We start from the raw sequence: 24,479 nt of genomic DNA, 5'->3' as shown, positions 1-24,479 counted from the left end.
AACAATGCAAAATCATAGATGTCCACACACGACTTAAAAGACTATCTAGCTTAATGCTTTTAAATGTCATTCTCATGCTTCTCTTTTTCTGTGTAAAGCACTTTGAATCACCACTGTCTTTAAAATGTGCTATATGAATAAAACAACCTTACATAACCATGAAGGAATGCAGTGTGTGTTTATTATGTTTGACACTAGAATATAGCACCATATTACACTGTAATAGGGATGTCGATGGTTAACCGTTAATCGGTTAGCTGCCGAGAATGTTTTTGACCGGTCATGCATGTGGGTCCATGGGTTGATTTTACTATTCTTCAGTTAACTGCACTGTGCACCAAGCACGTCAGGTGGGAGCTAGGGCTAGTGCTGCCGCTCATTACATGCTAACTGCTAGAATCGCCATCCCGACCCAACAGTAGTGCTGTTGTTAATTCATGTAGAAATATAATGCACAGTTTCTGCAACCAGCAGGACTCTCATTTTAGTACCATGTCAGGTTACTCACTCTCCAGAACCGCGAGCGTTACCTGAATAAGTAAACACTGACCAAGGGGACCAGACTGGCTAACCCGTATGCTCTCAGTGAGTGGATGAATGATTTGACAGGATTGCTGAAGGAAGGATGGCCGGCTTTGTGGTTGATAACTATGCCAATCTTAGAAAGGAGGACAACACTTGAACTTTTTCCTCCTGTTAGTTTTGCTAATTAGTTAGCAGTGTGGAGAAATCCAATATTCCTTTTAATACCACCCCAATTTCTGATGAGGTGGACATGATAACCCTTAATACACATAACATTATTCATCCCTACAACAGTAAATACATTTTCCCTACCCTGATATGAAGTGTGTGCTGCACATACGAGCATTTTTGATGATTGCCTCTGTCCAGTCCTTTCGTGTTATCGCATTTAACCATAGTTGTCTTCATTTTTGTTGTTGGGCAGTGGCGGCTGGTATGCAATAAAATTTAAGTTTTGATCCATGACTCCATGTATTCTGGCACCCAGTAACAGAACAAGACGACATTTTAAGACTCCTGTGTAACCTACAGACCTGTAGTTACCAGTTGTGTTTTGCCTGCAGCTAATAAAATGACATCATTGTGACGTTGGCCCTAAAGGGATCTATTTTGAGCCACAAACCCCCTTTACACCGTTGTCAGTGTCAACACAGCTACTGGTGCCAACATAGTTAACAGTGCTAAAGAGGTTTTATGGTTTTCTCACCGGGGTGACCTCAGGGTATATGCAGGAATCTTGAGGTTAATTTCAATACCTTTTAAAGACTTTTTTAAGACCTTACAAAAAAACCTGAAGACCTCATTGCCACTTCAAGCTGTCGTTAGCAGCAACGCATCTTTAACTTACTAAACAGTTGTAGTTTGCAATTAAATCTATGGAGCACAATCATACAACAGAACTCAGATAAGATGAGAAGGATTTTTTATTTTCTTTTGCTCCTCTGTTTGGCGCCTGGACGTGCGCTGTCACGTGATGTCGCACAGGTAGGCGCACGGCCCCGAGTGGCAGTCCGAGTGTGCCTACCTACACATCGTTGATTGTAATAGTCGGGAGGAGGAAAATAAATTATACATTCATGGATACTTTTTGTCAAAACTTGAATGCCAAGAAAATACAATACTTCATAAAATCGCGATTAAGACTTTCGAATACTTTTTAAGGGCCTTAATTTTCCGACATTTGATCTATCAACTTTTAATACTTTTTAAGACCCCACGGACACCCTGCACCTGGGGGGAGACCAAAGGGTGACCAGTGTGTTTTTGCAGCGATGCTGTCCCGCCACTGGGATAGCATTACCAACAGTTACCAAATGAGCTTGCTCTTACCCGATCCGGGTGGTGTGCAGTGCAGAGTGGCTAAGGCTAACATTAGCTTATCAGTCAATATCTGATGGTGGGCACTAGGATTTAGCGTTAACAACAACGTTAACACAGCTAGGCAGCTGTCTGCCAACAAACCCAACAGAAAATAAAATAAAAAGCAAGACATTAAGATCACAAAACAACAACATTTCACTGCCTCTAAATGGATAGTGATTTAAAATGCAGTGCTAAAGCTCACTGAGTCAGTTAAGTGCTGGACAAAAATGAAAGGCCTTTTGTATTTCACGTTCTTTCCCCCCATTAAAAATTAATTGGTAATTTACCCATTAATGGAATCAAAAAATAAATAAATAAATAATTAACCAAAACTTACATACCTACACTTTATTTAAGTCAAGCAACCATGAGTGAGACAGATACAAAGAAGCTGTAGAGCCAACAATGTCAGCTCCAGTCAAATTCACTTGGGTGGTAACAAAATGCTTTCTGATGCTTCCAAAATTGTTGTGGATTTTTTTTTCTCTCTAAATCCTAAAAGTAATCACATGTAAAAATGCTGTCATGTGAAGGAAAATTAAATCCAATTGTCATATATTCTTCAAAGTTTAACAGAAAACTTTCTTTTCAGCAGATTTACACATCAAAGCAAGGAGGGAAGTACTTGTTTACAACTTTTGGGCAGTTTAATGAAACTACAAAAATATAAATATTCACTTCGAATTAAATCACAGAATTTGAATGACTGCCTGTTTTGCAGAAGCACGGCCCACCAAGATAACGGTGTTAATTCTGCAACAATTTTTTCAAAGTGAATTCTGTTCAAATTATTTTGAACTTGACTTTTTAAAAAAGGGAAGACTATGAGTCCTAAACCATGCTGCATCTTTTCTGTGCTTTGATTACATTCTGCTGTATTGCTGCTTAGTTTTGTGAAGCTTGGCGCCAAATTGTAAACTCAATATATAGGGCTGACTGAAATGGAAAAAATTTAAATACCACGATATCTTTAATCAATTATCTAGATATCGATATTGTAATATTGTAGGGTTGACTACTGGTGCTTTCACAAGTATTTACACAATGGTATATTTGATAAATAATCATCAGTAATGTGAATATTATAACTAAGTGGTTAAAGGCAAATAATATAACAGCTAGTACAGTTTGGCAAGTTCAGAAATTACAACACTTTGCTGTAATGCAGCTGTTAAAACCAGGAAAAGACAATACTTCTAATCTAATCTAAGACAATATCCCATGTTATATCAAAGTATTGAAATTATATCAAAATATTGGGGCGTCAGTGGTTTAGTGGTAGAGCAGGCGCCCAATGTACAAGGCTGTTGCCGCAGCAGCCCAGGTTCGACTCCAGCCTGTGGCCCTTTGCTGCATGTCACTCCCTCTCTCTCTCTCCCCCTTTCACGCTTGTCTGTCCTGTCCATTAAAGGCTAAAAATGCCCCAAAAAAATATCTTAAAAAAAAAAAGAAAGAAATTATATCAAAATATTGCCATGGCCTGATGACCGTGTCGAGGGAAGTGCGGTCATTCGAAATCTCTGCAATGAAAAGTGATTTTAAGGAATTCATGAGCCAAAGTCAGAGTAATTGAGAAAATACTTGTCCTTGCATATGTGGAACCTGTTCCAATTCAGACTCCTCATTCAACACCAAACCTTAGCGATGCTGCATATAATGAGCTTAATGTTTTTCCAGACATTTGCAGAAACCCTAAGGCAGTGAAGCACAGCCATTTCTCCGAACGTCAACTTCCACGTTGTGCTTCTAAACTAAATGCAGCCTTCCAGACATCACAAACAGCAAACAGCAAAGCTAATCAACTCTCCATTCTGCTGGGCCATTACCAGAAAAAAAACCACAAACCAACAGCAACTCAAAGACAGAGACATTTATCTTTTTTCAGAGGGATGAAAAAAAATTCAAGCAAGAGGATAACTTATTGACATAAACACAAAAAGAAAAAAGATGTCAGTAAAAGAAAAGAAAGAAGAACAGCTTAATTAGTGTTTAATGGTAAAGTTATGATGAAAACAGTGCAAGTGATGGATGGTGTTACTTCTCTGTGATTCTCTGCTGCAGGACAACTGAACCCACACTTGTCCCTCAGCCTGTGCATTTCATCCACACCATCACACAGGCACATATACACACACAAAGCAGCAGGCCAATGAGCTTTGTGCCAGCATGTGTTATCTTCATTACTGGACAGTGCAGCGACAAACACAAAGGCCTCCAGTGAAAGGCTGGGATTCCCAGGATAAACCCCACCATTGTATTCCCAGATCCCTGGTTCCGCAGCACTGCCGAATTAGTACACATACCTCTGGACTTGTGCTGCGCCTGGGACTGGTGGCGTCATGTGGAAGCGGCTGGGTCACTACGGCTTGTTGGCTGGCTTGCTAACCGGATGGATAGATGGATGGTTGGATGGACTGATGATTGCAGATTCCTAACAGGCTGGCAGACAGCTTCATCTGCCCGTCTGTGGGTACATATGTAAATGTGCGCATCTGTGTGCCTGTCGAGCTGCCTGTCTGCCTCTCTGGCTGAGGTTTCCAGAGCCGAGTTAAATCTTAGCAGCAGAGACCTAAAACCAAAACAAGCCTCCTCCATATTCAGTACTTGAAAAGTAAAGTTTGTCCAAAAAGTCAACTGTCTTTCTGACCTGCATTTTGTTTTTAGATATCTGACTTTTGCTCTTAAGAGAATAATTATTGTGAAGCTAAACTTCTTTTCTGCTGGTCTGTGATCTCAAATGCGTTGTGGGTATAAATAATAATTGGTTGATTAAAACTGATGACAGGGATCGCTGCCTAAGGCTGCAGAGGTGATTGGCAGTGGAAATGGATCATGTAAGATCTGATAATGAGAAATAAATAATTAAAACTCATTAAGCTATGAATTTGCATATGAATTTTGCCTGGCTTGTTCGGATACAACCAAGAGAGATAGTTATTGTATTAAAACCAAACATGGACAGTGGACTGGCCGATTTAATGACAAAAGCCCAGCATCATTTATCAAAGGCCTCTGGCAACAGGTGAGTTGAGACATTTGGGATGTGAGACCCAAAATTTCAATCAAACATCAATACAGCTGGAGTCTGGATGTGGCAACGTTGCAGGTAATCAGCTCTGATAATGAGATTTTATCCGGCGCTGGCAATCCCACCACATAGTAATGTGAGCGCGGAGACAGATAATGATGGATGCTTAACTTTTTGAATGCGGGCCATGGGCCAGCTAACAAGCTGCTGGTATAGTGCCTCCAATTTACTAATGGTGAGGAAAGGACATAAGGAAGGAAAGAAGCAAGGGGAGTGGAGATTGAAAGGCTACAGGGAGTACAATGTGGGAAGGAGGCATAGATCAAGCAGACAGTGAGAGGATTAGATACTTTTTGAGGGGATAGTTGGCTATAAAAAAAACACATCAGGAGCTCAGGAACAACAGAGGCAGTGGTGTTCTGCTTGTGTGTGTGTGTGTGTGTGTGTGTGTGTGTGTGTGTGTGTGTGTGTGTTTGGAGGGTGAGTGTTTAAGGAAAAATCATCATTAGCCGGGGAGCTGAAGCAACAGCCCGAAGCAAAGCCACAAATGGAGACACGGAGGTACGTACGTAAGCACACACACAGCGGGACACGCTTAAACACACACATTAACACAGATCCATGCGCTGCAGGACACACCGACAGACACAGACACATAAACACTTCCACCAGTATGACCTAATAAGTCCAACGGCGGAGGCCGGCTCAGTGAACTGATATGGTCATGAGGTTCAGATGCATGCCAAAGCTGTTCTGAGCAGTACGTTTCAATTAGAGCGGAGGTCGGAGACGAGCCAGGAAGAGGTTCCACTTACTAGTTACCACACAAACAATGGTAAAAACACCCCCAGAGGATTATAAGACACAGAGCAGTTTATCATGGCAATCGCTTTTGTTACACCCAGGAAATTCAATTAGAGCAAAAGCGGTGAAAAAACTGCACTATGAGTAAATTAACACAGGGTCAATTACTAATGCATCCACAGACAGAATTATCTTTGGTGTAATTAACACCTATACCCCAGGAGAAGCAAGTTACATACACCTCAAGGAAAAGGACTCCCAACACTATAGTAACTTAGACACATTCACAAACACCAATACAAAAGGTGAGTCTCATTAAGATGACTGTTAATCAGCAGCATTATGATGCTAAAGAGGGAGCTTTCTAAAGTCTCAGCAAATACCCCAGATGACATCATAGTGATGTCAACAGGGTTATCTTGAGCTAAGTTTAGAGACTACACATTTATAACAGAAAGCCTGCATAACAAACTGGGGGCATGACATTTGAGACAGGCAGGGTGAGTCAACTGAAATGATGCTTTTGGCTGCATCATCCCTTGTGAACTTTTTGTAAGTGGAATCATACAATAACTACAGCCAATACTGTAGTTATAGTGTATGACCCAAGAAACCAACAAGGCTAATGTATTAGTCTGAAATGAATACAGTATCTCACATACGTGAGTACACCCCTCCCATTTTTGCAAATATTTCATTATATCTTGTCATGGGACAACACTATAGAAATGACACTTTGATATAACTTAAAGTAGTCAGTGTACAGCTTGCATAGTAGTATAGATTTACCTTCCTCTGAAAATTACTCAAAACATAGCCATCAACATCTAAACAGCTGGCAACATAAGTGAGTACACCCCACAGTAAACATGTCCAAATTGTGCCTAAAGTGTCAAGTATAGTGGTGGCAGCACTCATGCAGCCCCAAACCATGATGCTGCCACCACTATACTTGACTGTAGGCAAGGGACAGCTGTCTTGGTGCTCTTCACCAAGGTGCCACACATGCTGAAAGAGCACCAAGACAGCTGTCCCTTGCCTACAGTCAAGTATAGTGGTGGCAGCATCATGGTTTGGGGCTGCATGAGTGCTGCCGGCTCTGGGGAGCTCGGTTCATTTAGGGAAACATGAATTCCAAGCAGAGCATGATCGCCCCCCTTCAGAAACTGAGCCGCAATGCAGTTTTCCAACATGATAATGACCCAGAACACACCTAGAAGATGACAACTGCCTTGCTGAGGAAGCTGAAGGTGAAGGTGATGGACTGGCCAAGTATGTATCCAGCCCTAAACTCACCTGTGCACCTGTGGGGCATCCTCAAGCTGAAGGTGGAGGAGCGCAAGGTGTCTTCACATCCATCTGCTCCATGATGTCATCATGGAGGAGTGGGAGAGGATTCCTGAAGCAACCTGTGAGCTCTGGTGAATTCCATGCCCAGTGGTTGGCACACAAAATATTGACACTTTAGGCACAATTTGGACATGTTCACTGTGGGGTGTACTCACTTATGTTGCCAGCTGTTTAGATGTTGATGATTGTGTTTTGAGTAATTTTCAGAGGAAGGTAAATCTATACTACTACACAAGCTGTACACTGACTACTTTAAGTTATATCAAAGTGTCATTTCTATAGTGTTGTCCCATGACAAGATAAAATGAAATATTTGCAAAAATGGGAGGGGTGTACTCACTTACAGTACAGGCCAAAAGTTTGGACACACCTTCTCATTCAATGCGTTTTCTTTATTTTCATGACTATTTACATTGTAGATTCTCACTGAAGGCATCAAAACTATGAATGAACACATGTGGAGTTATGTACTTAACAAAAAGGTGAAATAACTGAAAACATGTTTTATATTCTAGTTTCTTCAAAATAGCCACCCTTTGCTCTGATTACTGCTTTGCACACTCTTGGCATTCTCTCCATGAGCTTCAAGAGGTAGTCACCTGAAATGGTTTCCACTTCACAGGTGTGCCTTATCAGGGTTAATTAGTGGAATTTCTTGCTTTATCAATGGGGTTGGGACCATCAGTTGTGTTGTGCAGAAGTCAGGTTAATACACAGCCGACAGCCCTATTGGACAACTGTTAAAATTCATATTATGGCAAGAACCAATCAGCTAACTAAAGAAAACGAGTGGCCATCATTACTTTAAGAAATGAAGGTCAGTCAGTCCGGAAAATTGCAAAAACTTTAAATGTGTCCCCAAGTGGAGTCGCAAAAACCATCAAGCGCTACAACGAAACTGGCACACATGAGGACCGACCCAGGAAAGGAAGACCAAGAGTCACCTCTGCTTCTGAGGATAAGTTCATCCGAGTCACCAGCCTCAGAAATCGCAAGTTAACAGCAGCTCAGATCAGAGACCAGATGAATGCCACACAGAGTTCTAGCAGCAGACCCATCTCTAGAACAACTGTTAAGAGGAGACTGCGCGAATCAGGCCTTCATGGTCAAATAGCTGCTAGGAAACCACTGCTAAGGAGAGGCAACAAGCAGAAGAGATTTGTTTGGGCCAAGAAACACAAGGAATGGACATTAGACCAGTGGAAATCTGTGCTTTGGTCTGATGAGTCCAAATTTGAGATCTTTGGTTCCAACCGCCGTGTCTTTGTGAGACGCAGAAAAGGTGAACGGATGGATTCCACATGCCTGGTTCCCACTGTGAAGCATGGAGGAGGAGGAGGTGTGATGGTGTGGGGGTGTTTTGCTGGTGACACTGTTGGGGATTTATTCAAAATTGAAGGCACACTGAACCAGCATGGCTACCACAGCATCCTGCAGCGACATGCCATCCCATCCGGTTTGCGTTTAGTTGGACGATCATTTATTTTTCAACAGGACAATGACCCCAAACACACCTCCAGGCTGTGTAAGGGCTATTTGACCAAGAAGGAGAGTGATGGAGTGCTGCGGCAGATGACCTGGCCTCCACAGTCACCGGACCTGAACCCAATCGAGATGGTTTGGGGTGAGCTGGACCGCAGAGTGAAGGCAAAGGGGCCAACAAGTGCTAAACACCTCTGGGAACTCCTTCAAGACTGTTGGAAAACCATTTCAGGTGACTACATCTTGAAGCTCATGGAGAGAATGCCAAGAGTGTGCAAAGCAGTAATCAGAGCAAAGGGTGGCTATTTTGAAGAAACTAGAATATAAAACATGTTTTCAGTTATTTCACCTTTTTTTGTTAAGTACATAACTCCACATGTGTTCATTCATAGTTTTGATGCCTTCAGTGAGAATCTACAATGTAAATAGTCATGAAAATAAAGAAAACGCATTGAATGAGAAGGTGTGTCCAAACTTTTGGCCTGTACTGTATGTGAGATACTGTATATCTGCACTGGCATTTATGTTGGCCAATACACTCCAAACGTGTTTGAGGTAGTTTAGAAACAATACCGCCATATAGCAATGTTTTGCCCACCAGAAGGCATCAAAGTTTATATCTTTCAACATGTCCTGCTCTGTACTTAATGTAGTTACAATGCAGACAAAAAATGCAATGGAGACTTATTAAAAATGTGGCAGTGGTTAGCATTGTCGCCTCACAGCAAGAGGGTTCCTGGTTTGAACCCACGGTGGGGGGGCTCTTGTGTGGAGAGTTTTCATGTTCTCCCCGTGTCAGCATGGGTTTACTCCTGGTACTCCAGCTTCCTCCCACAGTCCAAAGACATGCAGGTTAATTGGTGACTCTAAATTGTCCGTAGGTGTGAATGTGAGTGTGAATGGCTGGCTGTCTGTATGTGTCAGTCCTGTGATAGTCTGGTGACCTTTCAAGGGTGTCTCCGCCTCTTGCCCAGTGTCAGCTGGGATAGGCTCCAGCCCCCGTGCGACCCATAGCAGGATAAGTGGTTACAGAAAATGAATGAGTGAATGTATTTATTGAAAAAAATATTGGCCGCTATCTGACCTGAACTTGAGAGTCTTCACAAATAATATTGGCTGGAATATTGGTACTAAAACTTTTTAAACTCTCAAATATGCATATAAGGTTAGTAGGCATTAGAGTAATAATCTTGATCAAGATTTTCATTCAAATAAATGTGTATTAAGTCCCTGTCAGCAATTCAGGCAACACAATTGTGGTTGAGCCCATGCCCAACTGATGAATGCCTTCCATTTCCATTATTATAAATTGGGCATCTGAATCGGTGAAATTCCCAGGAAAACTCACAAGCAGCGCACAATTTGTGACGTGTTTTCCTTTTCCCAGCAGTGGTTGGTCTGCCAGAGTAGGTAGGTGGTTAACACAACAGACTCACTCCTCAACTCACTTGTGTGTAAAGTGGTGTACTGTTTGTTTCCAGTCTACTAGCTATGCAAATAAACAGTTACTATGGTCAAACAAACAAACAAAAGGGATGACTACAGAAGCCAAAACTTCAAAACAAGTGCAAATCCAAAGAAAATGAAACAAATTCAATGTTCAGAGGGTGGCAATGGTGTGATGCCACACAGGCGACACTGTTCGGATCACTGGGAGGTGATCAAAAAACACGGCTGCGATTACTGCTTATCACCATAGGTGTTGCCAAAGAGAACAATACCGAGGTCTTGGAGATCGTAATTTTATGATAATGGCTTAAAAATAAGGTATTCTACAGCATGTCTCACAAAGAAAACGGTAAAATCATTTTATATAAAAAGAGAAATAGCTCACAAAAATCTTGACAACAGTCTAACAGCATCAACACAGCCATCAACAAACTAACAACCAGGATATGATGGATCATAGCTAAGTAAAATGTTTTTCTGACCAGTAGGAATGACGGCCAAAACCATGAAATAAATGCTGAGAAGAATGACAGTATTTTCTTCTAACTAGCATCTGTTATAGGGCAGTCCTGTATCTGATATGTCCAATAATCATAAACGCTGGAGTTTCACTTGCACGCACACATAAAGTGAAAATGAAGGTTTAAAACAAGTCCAGTCTTCTCTGTCTTATTACAGATGTGTCACTAATATGAGTCCCCAAGTACACACACACACACACACACACACACACAGAGTACTTTTTAGAATAAACACACAGACTCTTACACTCCCAAGGGACAACCTTAGCATTCAAAAGATGTTTGAGTCCTGTGCACGCTTGACTGTGTTTCTATGTCTGCATATGTGATACACTCAGCTCAGAGAGTACGTGTGGATTTCAAACCAATTATAAAAACCTCTCTGCACACAATAAAACTATGTAGCCGTTTTGTGTTCGCCAGGGGAGTTGTGCCATTTTTTATCCATACCTGCTCGACGGCAGAGCCTGACCCATATGGGATGTTTAAATACCAGTTATTTTATATGAGCTCATCTAACTATAAAGCACAGAGTCTCTGTCTGTCTTTGGTATATCTCGAGAACTGTTCATTGGATCTACTTCACTCTTGGCGGGTGTATTCCTGGGGACCCATGGACACGTAATGTTGAATTTGGTGCAGTCTGGACACATGACTCATTCAATATTAGTAACTGTTGTATAATCAACTTTGAACAAGCCAACAATGCTGTCTGGTTTTGTACAGCAGTGGGGGCGGCGCTTCAGAGCTCTGTAGTGAGTCAAGCATGTCTTGTTAAATGTACTTTTAATGGTGTTTCTGACAGTAAGTAGCAACAACTTGGGTAGGTTTGCCTTTGCCATACTAACTTATAACGGCAGTAACTAGTGCGACAAAAGTTACGATACCAGAACCAATACCAATATCCTTGAATCAGTGAATACTGATACAAATAGAGTACTTCATTCAACACCCATAATCCAAAGGGAGTGGCATGTGTATACTGTAAAACCTCTAATAATAACCCAGGCTTTTATTTGCTTCAATCACTGAACTTAAAAAGCGTGTATTTGGGACAGGCATTTAATTCTTTACATATAAAAGTCTTGCTCAGCAAAGATGGGAAATACTATCAGATCAGTTACTTAAACTGACAGACAGTACATCTATGCAGAGAGAGAGAGAGAGAATTACAACAGTCATTTTACAGCTACTGAGGATGAAGGCACCCAGTGTATACACACAACATCGCCCTTTATCCTCTTTAAACAATATTAACTGCTGGGATTCGTTTTTATGAAGACCCATTATGGGTTGTTTGATCACTGGACCCTTATGTACTATAAATACTCAAGGAATGGATATAATCTAACTTCATGACCACTTCAGAAGTAGGCAGTCGCTACCTTTTTTTTTTTTTTGCCTGTTAATGACCATGCCAGTAAATCTGAATGAATTACTGTGTTCTTTGGTGCTCATGGTTCCCGTAAAAATGAACTGAACAGTTGAATTGCGACTTAGTGGGCTTTAAGAAGTTTTATATCCACGGAACTTCTACAAAAACAAACTCCTAGCAGCCTCAACAGTATTGAGACCTTACACCTAATTAAGACCTGCCTTTATCTGCCAAAGTGTGCAGCCACACCTGGTTCGTAAAAGGGACTCAGCGTTTCATCGACAGCAGATATCATTTGCTTGGAGACGTTTTGATACTACTTGGTACTGGGTTAGTTTGGTTCAGTAGCAATATCATTCTCTACTAATAACATTACAGCCAGCTACAAACTTCCGCTAATTAAATCCATGCTCTACTTTATAACTGTGGTGGTTACGTCAAAGCAAGCAGCGAATACGCCTATTTGGAAATTTATACTTAAGATAAATGTATTTCACCTGTGTTTCTGATCATGATTAGCTGCGACTTTAGTGTCTTTTTCAGGGATGGCAGTTAGTAATTTGAGGACCCCAGGCAATTGTCGTTTTGCTTTACTTTTCAACCTTTCTCTAACTGGGAATGTTGGTATTCGTAGTGGTAGAGGAAATACTCAAAATTTTACCACACAGTAAAAGTCCTGCATTCAAATTTTCACTTAAATTAAAGAGGGAAAGAGAGGCATTATCGGCATAATATATTTTCATCAGTTCAAGGTGGAGCTTTCAGTTCTAATATAATGCTGGGTAATTCAATGAATAATAGTGCACAATAGTTTAATTGTGCTGTGGGTGCCGTCTGTGCATTATTTCACTTTACAAGGAGTTAAAATAGCAACATAATTCCATATTTTTCATGTCTAAACATCATAATAAATCTAGTTGTTTGCAGCCTAGATGTATTGCTCAGGACTCAAGTGCAGTGTTGAGTGTGAGGTTGTTTGTAGGAGCCGATTGAGAAAGCTGAAAGCAGCAATACTACAAGCCAAGCAGTCAGCCCATTCTCAGCAGGCCTGTTTTGAACAGGCACACCACTAGTTCATTTAATTCATCTTTTTTTGAACAGGTAGTTTGGTCAAAACCAGCTCATGTTAATGAATAATGTAATGAACATTTCTGTGTAATCTGGACTTTGTTTTAAAACTCAATTATCCATTAACTGCCAAAAAACAAACAATATTTCCATGACGTGCAACATATTCTCAAATAAAGAATTAATCACATAAACTCTGTGGCATTACAGAAGATTAAATTATCTGATGACACTGAAACCTTTCCATGAAAATCCTTCAAACAAAGTTCACAGTGGGAACTTTCACTGCCTTCGTTTGATTAATATTTCATTGAGAGTTTATTACACAGCCCAGGGGCTAACAAGAGCAGAGAGATATATAAAAACCAATATAAAACCAATTTCATATTTTAAGCTAATGTGACTGATAACAGCTGTGTTCTGCTGTAGTCCTGCCTCACGATGACAAACACTGCTGCTTTTGAGTACTGTTATATGATATGTGCAGGAAAGCTCAATATTTTCTCTATTAAGAGAAGAATCTGTTAAACAAATTTAGTGTGCAGTGAGAATTCTCCAAGTGAGCCAAATTTGAATTTGATGAAAGATTATCAACCATGCATCATGATTTGCAGGCAAATAATTTCACCTCATGAAAAATTAAACATTTTTATAATTCATCCTTGCGGGGGAAATGTGAGTGAACCCGCTGACCTGTTGATGCCCTCGCTTGTTTAAGATGAACAAATTACATTAAGGCCTGCTACGTCCTGTAAAATAGATGAACAGATTACCTGGACGAGGCTAGAGTTAATTCCAGACTAATTCCAATTCCAAAATTGATTTAACTCCTTCTGTTCGTCCTTGTCTTCTCCTCTCACCTCCTCCTGATATTGAAGATATAGTATTACATTTCTTAGAATTTGTGAGGCTTTCTAAATATCATTTCCTTCTTTTATGAAACATTATAATTTTGTTTTCTGTCCATATTCAAAGCTGGTCAGTAAAATCTGAGTTTCTTTTTACCAAAAAATAACAGAGCACATTTTGTTACAGTATAAGCAAGATGTTACATTTCACAAAGTACTGTGCTGTAGGCGTCCTGATCAGGAAAAACAACAACAAAAACACCACAATAAGGAGAAAGACAAGAAATGAAACAATGACTACTTTCATTAGCATTCAACGTTTGACTCATGGGATATGTTATTGTAAAATGCAAACAGAATAATTACTTCATCCCTGTTTCTGTTGAAATGAAGTGAGAACAAGCATTAAATTGTCGATTTTATTCCCATAATGGCTCAACAGTCCTTCTGTTCAAGAGAGAAGACTGTGTACATCAGTGCGTCAGAGCTAAAGGAGCAATACTTAACATTTCTAGTGTTGTTTAGCCACTCTTTATCAACAACTGCCACTACACAAAAGCATTTCAGGCTACATCCTGATTTCTGAGCCTCTCGTGTCAGACAGAGTTTCCCAAGAGACATTTTCTGCTTCACAGATGCAGCAGCAACAACAGATACTCTTTTAGAAGAGGAAGTTAAAATACTGTGTGCATTAGCCACATCAACAAAAACAGCTATGCCCTGACAGTCAAAAAGGATTGCCACCAATAGAAACTTATAACTATGAAAAGGATGCCAGCAGTGTAGTGCGTACACTGTGATTCACAAGTTATCTTAAGTGCAACTTAAATACCTCAGCAGAGAGCAACTTCCAAAAAAAAAAGACAAAGAGCATTTTCAACAAAAGGGTCTCCCAACTTTCTATTTTACTCTTGCCCTAATTACATTTTTTTCTGTTTTACAAGATTTTAATTGCTGCTAAGTTTGCAAGTTTGCTGTCTTCCCTCAGGTGCAAATAGTCACAACAACATGGCCCAACATCTGTATGCGACTGTGGATCACCATATACAATGTTGGAATCTTTTCCTCTAAGAAAATAATAATTGAAAATATAACTGACCCCGATATCAATTCCGAGTCATTTCATTTTGAGTATCTGCTGAGACCAAGTCCCAAACTGATACTTCTATTTTCCTGGATAATACAGCTGCACAGTGCACACTTTAAGTACACAAACTATATGAATCAATCTAATGTGTAGCCTCTTCTTGACAATTTAATAGCTCTGCAATGTATAGAGAAAAAAAACCTACTCCTTATTCTTTTTGTCCTTGTCACTTGCTTTTTCTGTCCCTTTAAGATAGTGTTCTGCAGTGTTTGTTAATTAGTGCAGAGTTAGCCAACCTGAATGAACTGTACTCTACTGAGTGTTTCCCTTTGTTGTCAGAATCTTTTGCATGGATTGGGCCCTAATCACACAGACAGGATTTTGCAGGTTACAAAACGCAAGCCTCACCGCACTGCCTTCCGTTTTAAAAAAATGAATGCCACTAGTAAAAATAAAAACGCCTAATGCGCCTTTTTACTGTTGCCAGGCAACCGTAACCATCGCAGTAATTAGTAACTAGTAACTAGTTACTAAAATGTTCAGGCAGAGGGTACTTGCTGTAGCTCTGGTTGAAGGTGAGAGGCTGTCAGCAAACAGTTTGTCAGGCACAGGGAAACGGAGAACTGTGTGGGTACATGAGACCCTAAAAAAGAGGGTGGATAATGGGGGGTACCACCAGTTGGTCCAGGAGCTTCTCCTCGATGATGGCTTTTCCAGGTATATTTTAGGATGACTCCGGGGCACTTTGACAACCAGCTGTCTATCGTCAGGTCGTATAGCTCTGGGTATCCAGCAACCGCTACCACCATTTTCTCCCTCAAGTTTATCAACTGTAATCTTGTTGTCGTGGCCACCACAGAAGGCCCGCCTCTCAAATCAGCTGAATTGAAGTTTTTTCAGCTTGAGGAGTTCAGAGCGCTCTGGCAGAAACACTGGCACCCAGAGCAAAGAAACATGAAGGTGAGGTGCAACGCAAAAACGCAACAGCAAAAACATTTACAAAAAGGCGCCTCTGGCTGCTAAAACACTTTCTGTGTGATCAGGGCCTGAGGATATGTTAATGTTTTTTGGATTTTGTTGTGCTTGCAGTGACACAGGTTGTTGTGAACTCTGCAGTGCTGTCTGTCTCTCTCCTGAACAGGGCGCACAAGAGACTCTCACACTGAGCTGGAATGAAACAAGTTCTCATAACTTCAGGAAAAACATGAATAAAGTCTCATACTGCTTTTTGCTGTCGTTTATGGAGTGAAGTGTTTCACTGCAGGAGGGTCTCAGACCATGCTCTTTCACACACACTAAGTGGAGGAGAAACAGAGAGGAGGGTTGAAGAAGGCTGTACTCATTGTGTTGCTACACATGAAAGCCTCACGAGTTAAAACACCTGTGTGACAGCTGTTGTCAAACAAAGGATTGGATCTGTCTCTACATGGCTCAATACGGCCAATCCTGATCAGTTAAAAGATGCCTTGATCAGCCCCAGTACCAATCTTTAAGATCGGATCAGGACACTCCTAGAATATATACACAATACAAAGAGCTTTAGATTCTGAACTTCCCAACACATTTCAGCACATTCAATAAAGGCGTTTGACATTCACTTCTTCATTTCAAATCTCTAAACTGTTGCATGGTGGCAGAGACAGCATGAAGACACAAAATCTGTTTTTTTTTCTTTTAAGCTGTGAGACTTTGAGAGGCAGAAGAGGTGAAAGAGACAAAAGAGACAGAAGGAAAGAGGAAGGGGAGCGTGAGTCAGACTGTAAACACTTGGTCGGGGTGATGTTATCCAGCTGCCATGAAAACTGATCCGATGGCCTGCGAGTTCAGGCTGACCGCCATGTCTCTCTCTCTTTCTCTCTCTCACACACACACACACACACAAGATCAACACTACACACAGATACACAAACACACGAGCATGTACACATAAACAAATAACACACTTACATACACATGGTAAATGGCAGAGGTTGAGGTTGGATGGCCGCCTTGTTCGCGTGTTTGGGGTAAGTGAAGTAGCGACAAGCCATGGGGTTACCGGATTAAGAAAATATTCAATCCTTCAGCACACACACACACACACACACACACACAAAGTGAAAAGCTACAGAGGCTTGAAATCAATCTTCCACACCTCTAACTGAAGCAGCCGGGAATCTCCCAACACACATGCACACACGCACGCACTTACACCAGCTGAGCACCCTGCCTGCTGAGGCAGCATCTCACCTTAAACAATCCCATTTGTGCTTATTTCATTAGGGTCAAAGTGTTAATTACAAATGTCACTGAGTTAACTGTTGCTTCAGCAGGAACCTGTCTACACGGACTGAAAAGAAAACACTAACAGACAGCCAAACACTGCTCCAGTTGGTTGAAAATTAAACAAATCCCAAATATGTTTCAATGGTTTCATGATTAGTGGTCTCGCTTAATGTCAAAGGTTATAAAATGTTTTCTTCAAGTAGGGGCTACAGTAAAAATAAATATGTTAGGTATATAAGTAGCCTGCTGTAGTTGCAGAAAGTAGCAGAAAATCATCATGTAAGTACAACCAGGGTGGCCAACAATGTGCCATGGAGAGTTAACAGTGTGCAGGTTTTCAATCCAATCGATCATCTCGGCAGGTGAGGTCATTAATGAGTTGTTGCCCTCTACTTGAGACTTTGTTTGTAGAGTAAAACCCTGCAAACTGCTGGCTCTCTGGGGCACATAGATAGCTACCACTGATGTACAGTATGATCATAATGTTTGCATACAGAGTTAGCTACTTACGCATAGCTGCAACATGAAGGGAACATGAAAGGAGTGTTGGATGAGTCGATCGACACCATTCTCATGTCTGTACAGTAAATATGAGGTTGGAGGAACTGTATTATATGGAGGATTTTACCTTTGGACAGAGCCAGGCTGTTTCACCCCTGTTTCTAGTCTTTATGCTAAGCTTATTGGCTGCTAGCTCTAGCTACATATCTAACGTACATGTTGGTGAAGATACTCAGGGTGCTTTCACACCTAGAGTTGTATTGCTTTGGTCTGAATCAATAACTAATTTTGTTATAAAGTTGCATAATTGCCTAGAGTTGGTTCGTGTTCTCACAGTAGCATTTACAAGGGGACCAGATCAAATGTCTTGCGCAAGGAAGCTGCTCTTGACTGGTCAGAATTTCCATACAGGAAAAATCCAGGAAGTAAACAAAACGTTGAAGAATAGTGCACTAGCAAGATCAATGCAACACTTTCTAACGTCACAATGGAGGGATGACTACACAGGTTGATTTAAGTGCTGGTCATTGTGTACTATATTGCTGTCATTGTTCATTTTTGGCAAACCATACAGTGTGAAAACGAGGCTCAGCTCCAACTAGAAAACAGTTTTGATGCATTAGATGTGCCGAATGTGCATATTAAGGCAGTACAGGAGGAGGTGCACATTGATAATCCCCCAGGACTGTAACATGTTTAACTAAAACACTGCGTAATGCAACTGCAGCTGGTTCGGATCGAGGTCAGAACACGTTCTCACCACAAACCGATCGCACCAGAGTTCATTTGCAACCAGACAGAGACCACCTCTTCAAGAAGGTCTCGGTCCGGTTGCTTTGGTGCACATCCAAGTGTGATTTCTGTGTTCACACCTGCCCAAATCAACCACACCTTGGGGGCAAACGACCTTGAGTTTGATTGAACTGCACCAAACAGGGCAGGTGTGAAAGCACCCTCAGTCATCCAGGTGTCTCACACTTTCATTGAGCAGCTGGTTCTGAGCCCTCTGCAGGGTCATTGCAGCCCTGTGTCCCTTCACGGTGGAACATAAGCGTAAGCTGTTTGGAATGATCCTGTGTTGCCTGCATCTCAAATTGAAACGCAAGTGCTTTCTGTAATCAGCCAACTTCCTATATGTTCTTTCGAATCCCCCCTTCAGTCAAAGAGCATTCTTCCCAAATTGTTTAGCAACATGTTGGTGAAGATTCTCAATCATCCAGGTGATGTATGAAGATTACCTTACGTGCAGACATAGGAACAATGTCTCTCTTTTCCTCTACAGGACTTTACACACCAGGGGTGTGACGAGTAATTCATATTAGCAGCAATACGAATTTGAAACAGTTGCAAAAGGTCCATCATTGTTGCAATGTTGCAACGTAACGTCTATTCTGTACAATATGACTGGGTAATGCCTTTATTCATGGTGAAAAGCTCAGAAAAATCAACCTTGTTCAGAATAACATTTCCTTCAAAAACAACTTTCTGTCACCTCCAACTCTGTCTGTCACTTATTCTGTACTACTGAAGCTTCTCAACACAGTTCATGAGCACAAAATACTAAGGATCACAGGTGTCTGTATGTGGTGTCAGTAAACAGGCAGCATTATTGATTTGAGATCAAATCACTGTTATATTTGTGCTGTTGTCTGACAACAGAAAAGTACAAAATGTCAGTGACATCTGAACAGTGTTGGCATTAACATAACAAAGTGAGCACAGAGAGGTTGTTTTTTGGACAGTCACACTAGATTCAGATTTTATAAAGCTGTTTTCCCCAGAGGTTAACCTGCTGAGACAAAGTGTCCTCGTCTGTCAAATCACATATGTATTGAACTTTACTCCCTACCAGAGGATGGAGGTGATGCACAATTGTGAAAGACTAGGAGATTTGACTGAATTTCTATTTTTCTGGTGCTTTGGCTTAAACAGCAAGCTTTTGGAACATGATCTGAAAACGCTCTCAGTATTGCAGCTCCTCTCTGTGTTATTCAGCCTCTCCCTGTTGCCCCTCTCCCCCTCTGAGAGAGAGATAAAGAGCATTAAATGAGAGAGGAAAAAGAGGGAAGGAATGTGGCGCCATCACTATGTATGTTAGAAAAAAAAAACATACTTTTCCTTCAACAAGCTCTGATGTTCTTGACGCTGGGTTTTCATCCCACTCCGCCCACCTCAGCACATCAGAGCCCAACACCCAACGCCACCGCAGTGGGCTAATTAGTAGAGTACTGTGGCTGCCGGTCCGATGAGGCCCTGTGTTTCATCAGGCTCTCATTTGCTCCTAAACCCCATTAACCTTATGGACAGACTGGTGCTTTGATATCTCAGCTGTTTACAGCTCCCCTCTGCTTTCTAAAAGCGTTATGTTTCAGGTGCTTGGCTGACGGCATGGACTAAATATAGGCACTATGTAAGATTTCCCTGGAAAGGGACACACTCTAGGGGCAGGGGGTCTGGTCTGTGTGTGTGTGTGTGTGTGTGTGTGTGTGTGTGTGTGTGTGTGTGTGTCTTCTTGTATTTCCAGACTTATGAGGACCAAATGTACTCAATGTAGAAAACCCTCTCAAATGAGAAGCTCACTTTTATATGCAGCTCATTTACAGATAGGATTTTGGTAAAGGATTACAACTATAATTAAACTGTCGGTAAAACATGGTTAACAGATAATTTAGGTATGTAGTCGTTATGATTAAAATTACTGTGTTAAGCCTGTGCAAAAACATACTGACAGGTTAACATGACATAGAACAAGTTATGCACCCATCCTCTGCAAAGACTGCACTTTGTCCATTTTAGTTCAAGCACCTAGCTGCCAGTGAAAAGCTTAAAGATTTGTTCCTTATTGTACAACCACTTGAACTGAACCAATCATCCACTCTGTGTGCTTGTCTGCTCAAATCACCCGTCAACTCTGCAATCACTTCTACTAGTCAGCTATTCTGCTTTTACTGTAAGTATGAATCACTACAGAACTCGACCAGCCTGATGAGGAGATTAACCCTCTTCACTTCAACTCCAAAGAGGTTAAAGAAAGTTTGATTCTCCTCAGCAAAAGGCAAGATTTGGCACAAAAACCCCACAGAAATCTGTAACTATATAGTCATAGTATTGACTAAACAAAAGAAAAACCCTAAAGTCTGTGCAGAAGTCAAGTCAATTTAATTTACATAACCCAATATCACAAACGTGCCTTGAGGGGCTTTACAGTCTGCAAAGCATAGCACAACCTCTAACCTTAGACCCTCCTAGTTATAGCTACGTAGGTTAGTGGTTTCCATCTGGTGGAGTCAAGGTCCAAAAGTGGGTCGGTGGTCCATTCTGAATGGATCACAAGTGACTCTCAGATGTATGAAGTTTGAAAAAAACAAACAAACAAACAAAAAACTGTATTTTAGGATACAGTGAATTTCTGGCACAAAGCTTTTATTTTGAAGGGAAGTTTTCTGCTGCGAGTGAATGACAGACAGCTACTTTACAAAGACGGGAAACTAGCTCGACAACGAAGTATTTTCAATATATATTTAGCTTAAAAAATAAAAAAATATATATGTCCTGAATAAGTTAGGAGACAAGTCACCAGAGTCACAGGCTAAAGTTTCTGCCCATCCGCCAGTGTGACCCCTCCACTATTTCTACAGTGTGTAAAACCAGTGATTGAGTCATGCCTCCCCTGCAGATATCAGTACTGCACGACTTTCCATATAACTATAAATACAAATTTGTGATGACAGATATGACATAGCTGTATGTTTAGGGTTTGGTTTACAGAACAGGATCATTTGAGCTGAATGTGTGTGTGTGTGTTTGTGTATGTGCTGTTGTACATCTATCATTGTGAGGACAGTTTTGAGTTTTAGCCTGAGGACATTTTGGATGGTCCTCTGCTCTTCAAAGGGCCGCTGAAGGGATAAGACCTGGTTATAGGGCTACAATTATGGCTTAGTTTGCAGTTAAGCATTTAGTTATGCTAGTTAAAGGTCAAGTTGAGTATTGTATGGGGTTTATTGGGTTCTTTGTCTTTTATATTTCCTTTTTTTTACCCAGTACTCTAAAGAATGCATTATGTCATTGAGGATCCTCACAAGTACAGAAGTACATGCATGGTGTGTGTGTGTGTGTGTGTGTGTGTGTGTGTGTGTGTGTGTGTGTGTGTTTCTGGGTCTGGTTAAGTGTGAGTTTTACCTGTGCCTTTGTTGCGGTCCACAAAGCAGTACTTCAGTTCATATTCTTTCAGAATCTCATGGACTTCCTGCAAAGAGACAGAAAGAGAGAAACACACAAGACTTGAGCCAAGAGATCAACCAAGTGCCAGAATAACCAAATGTTCAAAAGCTTGTCTAAACCAAGGCAGTAATTTAAATATATCCTGGGGAAGAGAGGGGGGGGACACATCCCTCCCAATATTCAGCTACGCTAAAAATGTCACACCGCTGTCCAAATGTTATCATAATCATAAATGAACTTCACAAACTGCCATTATTATATTGGTTTTAATACTACAGTGTGTTGCAGTTCTGTGTGGTTTGTCTGAGTGGTGTTGACAGACCCCAGCCAAACGCAGCTCAGAGGCATATACAACTGACATTAATGTCTTTATTTGGCAGACAGCCTTCGTCAAGTCTGAGTTAAGTGTCAATCATTTATGTTGCACTGCATGTGCACTGCTGTAGATACTTGTAGCTTCCATTTATTGCATATTTGTACATTGAAAACTTCAGTTAGTAGCCTGGGATATTATTTGCTTCAATCACGGAACTCAACAGGCCTATATTAGGGACAGGCCTTTGATTCCTTTCATACAAAACTGTTGCCCAGCAAAGATGGGAAATACTATCAAATAAACTATTTAGTTGAACCAGTATGAATATAACTTGTTAGTTGTGATTCTATCAGAGATTCTACTGTCATTCAAATAAGGCTTAGAATATCATAAACTGCTATTCAAATATTTTTTTGATTGGTGGACCCTTATGGACCAAAGAAATATAAATAACTTTCTGTGTAACTGAAGAATGAACTCATATTCTGACTTTATGACAGCTTCAGAGGCAGGGAGACACCACTTGTTTTTCGTCACGCTGGTAATACTGAATGACTTGCAGTCTTCTCTGGTGCTCATGGTTTCAGTAAAATGAACTGAACCGAGCTAACGATGTATAGCATCTCTTGACAAAAGCTAACTAATGGTAGCTCAAGTCGGCGGTCAACAATCCAGTTTATACATCCAAAGAACTTCTATGAAAACAAAAAAAAATGCTTGCCAACCAGACCAGTCTTCTATTTGAGACAGGCCTTTATTTGTCAAAATGGGCAGCTACACCAGGCTAGCAAAAGGAACTGTGCATTTAATTGGGACTAGGCTTTTAATTAAAGTTTTACGGTAGGCTATATTTAATATAGCTGTACTTGCTTGTGATAAATAATAGAGCAGGAAATGAGTTTTCAAATTTTTATTTTTTTTCAGAGGGAACACACCCCTGTGTTTGTTGATCGGTGTTTCCTGAAGCCCAAATTGATGCTTTCATGTCTTATTTTGTCAACGACCCAAAGATGTTCAGTTTACTGTCACTGAGGTGTAAATGGACCAGAAAATACTCACATTTAAGAAGATGGAATGTGAGAATTTTTGCTTTTTTCTTTAAAAAAAAAAATCACTTAAACTGACTATCAAAGCAGCTGTGATTATCAATTAATTCAATAGTTGACAAATGATCATTTAATGTTCCAGCTCTACGGACAAAATGCATCACTTTTACAGAAAATGTGTGATTAACCATGGTCAGTGGATACATTACTGTAGTAACTGTCGGGAGGTAAGTCAGACTATGTCGTGGCAGTACTACTCTAACAGCAAGACAGTTATTCTTAACTAACCAACTGCTTTCAGTAATAATCTCAGTACTCAGATATCCACTATGACACCTTGAGTTTAAGTAAACCCTGTAAAAATTAATTTTTGCTTATCACACTGATGACACTTGAGAAAACTCTTTCCCTTCATGAGAAACTCTTTAATCGAAGACTTCCTCAATTGCAGTATTTTGTCTGTAACGGGTAATTATGCTTTTTTTTTTTTTTTAAAGTGTATTTTTAAGATGAAAAGCTTTGCGTCTCCTGTCAGGCTCATAATCAGAGCAGCCCCCAACACTGCACTTCAATCCACATGAGGGACACACACAGCTGCATATCAAAGTAACACATGTGGGAATTATTTTTTAAAGCAAAGTGTGGTCCACTCTCCTGAAGCAATGTTTCATATTGTCTCTTCAGTGACAGTAAGGGATGAAGCGAGAGTAATGCAATAGCTCAGAAAGAGATCCTCACACCCTGTCTGAGTGTGTTATGAGCTCAACTGCTAACTCTGTTAGCCTCCGTACCTTCCTGATGGGTTTCACTGTTACATAGCCACACGGAGTCTCTGCTGCACACAACTAACTGACAGCACAAAATGTTCAGAGCTTGGCAACAAGTGTGATATGAGCAACCTCGTGGATCCAGTCACAGTCAAAACCTGTCCAACAGTTCCAGATCCCACAGGAGCACAGTGTAGGCGCAAGGACTGAGCGGTGAGCAACAAAACAAAACATAACAAGAATAAATCAACAACCGCAGCGCTAAAACAACCTGCGAGCAACCGACTAAACTCTGTGGCACTGAAAGGTCACTTCAGCATAAAGCAATTATTGTTAAGTGCCACCGGAGACAAGATGTAATGGCCAGTCTACAGCAGTATGGTGCACATCCAGCAGGACTTTCAAGCTGTTTCATCCTCCGATGCAGACACACTGTGTTCACTGTGACCATGTCTGAATGA

At 40.8% G+C, this 24,479-nt stretch overlaps 1 protein-coding gene across 1 annotated transcript in view; it reads right to left on the bottom strand.

The window, feature by feature from the left end:
* The window catches only part of raver2 (ribonucleoprotein, PTB-binding 2), a 135,679-nt gene that overhangs the window by 75,695 nt on the left and 35,505 nt on the right, over positions 1-24,479 (bottom strand). Inside the window, exon 4 of the mRNA XM_049589052.1 lies at positions 21,848-21,914. Coding sequence (XP_049445009.1) covers positions 21,848-21,914 — 67 coding nt within the window. The remainder of the gene's footprint in view (positions 1-21,847; positions 21,915-24,479) is intronic.

Source organism: Epinephelus fuscoguttatus, linkage group LG10 (genome assembly GCF_011397635.1).
Source record: "Epinephelus fuscoguttatus linkage group LG10, E.fuscoguttatus.final_Chr_v1".
Taxonomy (NCBI): Eukaryota; Metazoa; Chordata; class Actinopteri; order Perciformes; family Serranidae; genus Epinephelus; species Epinephelus fuscoguttatus.
Note: the sequence above shows the minus strand (reverse complement) of the source record. Positions and strands in the feature narration are given on the sequence as shown.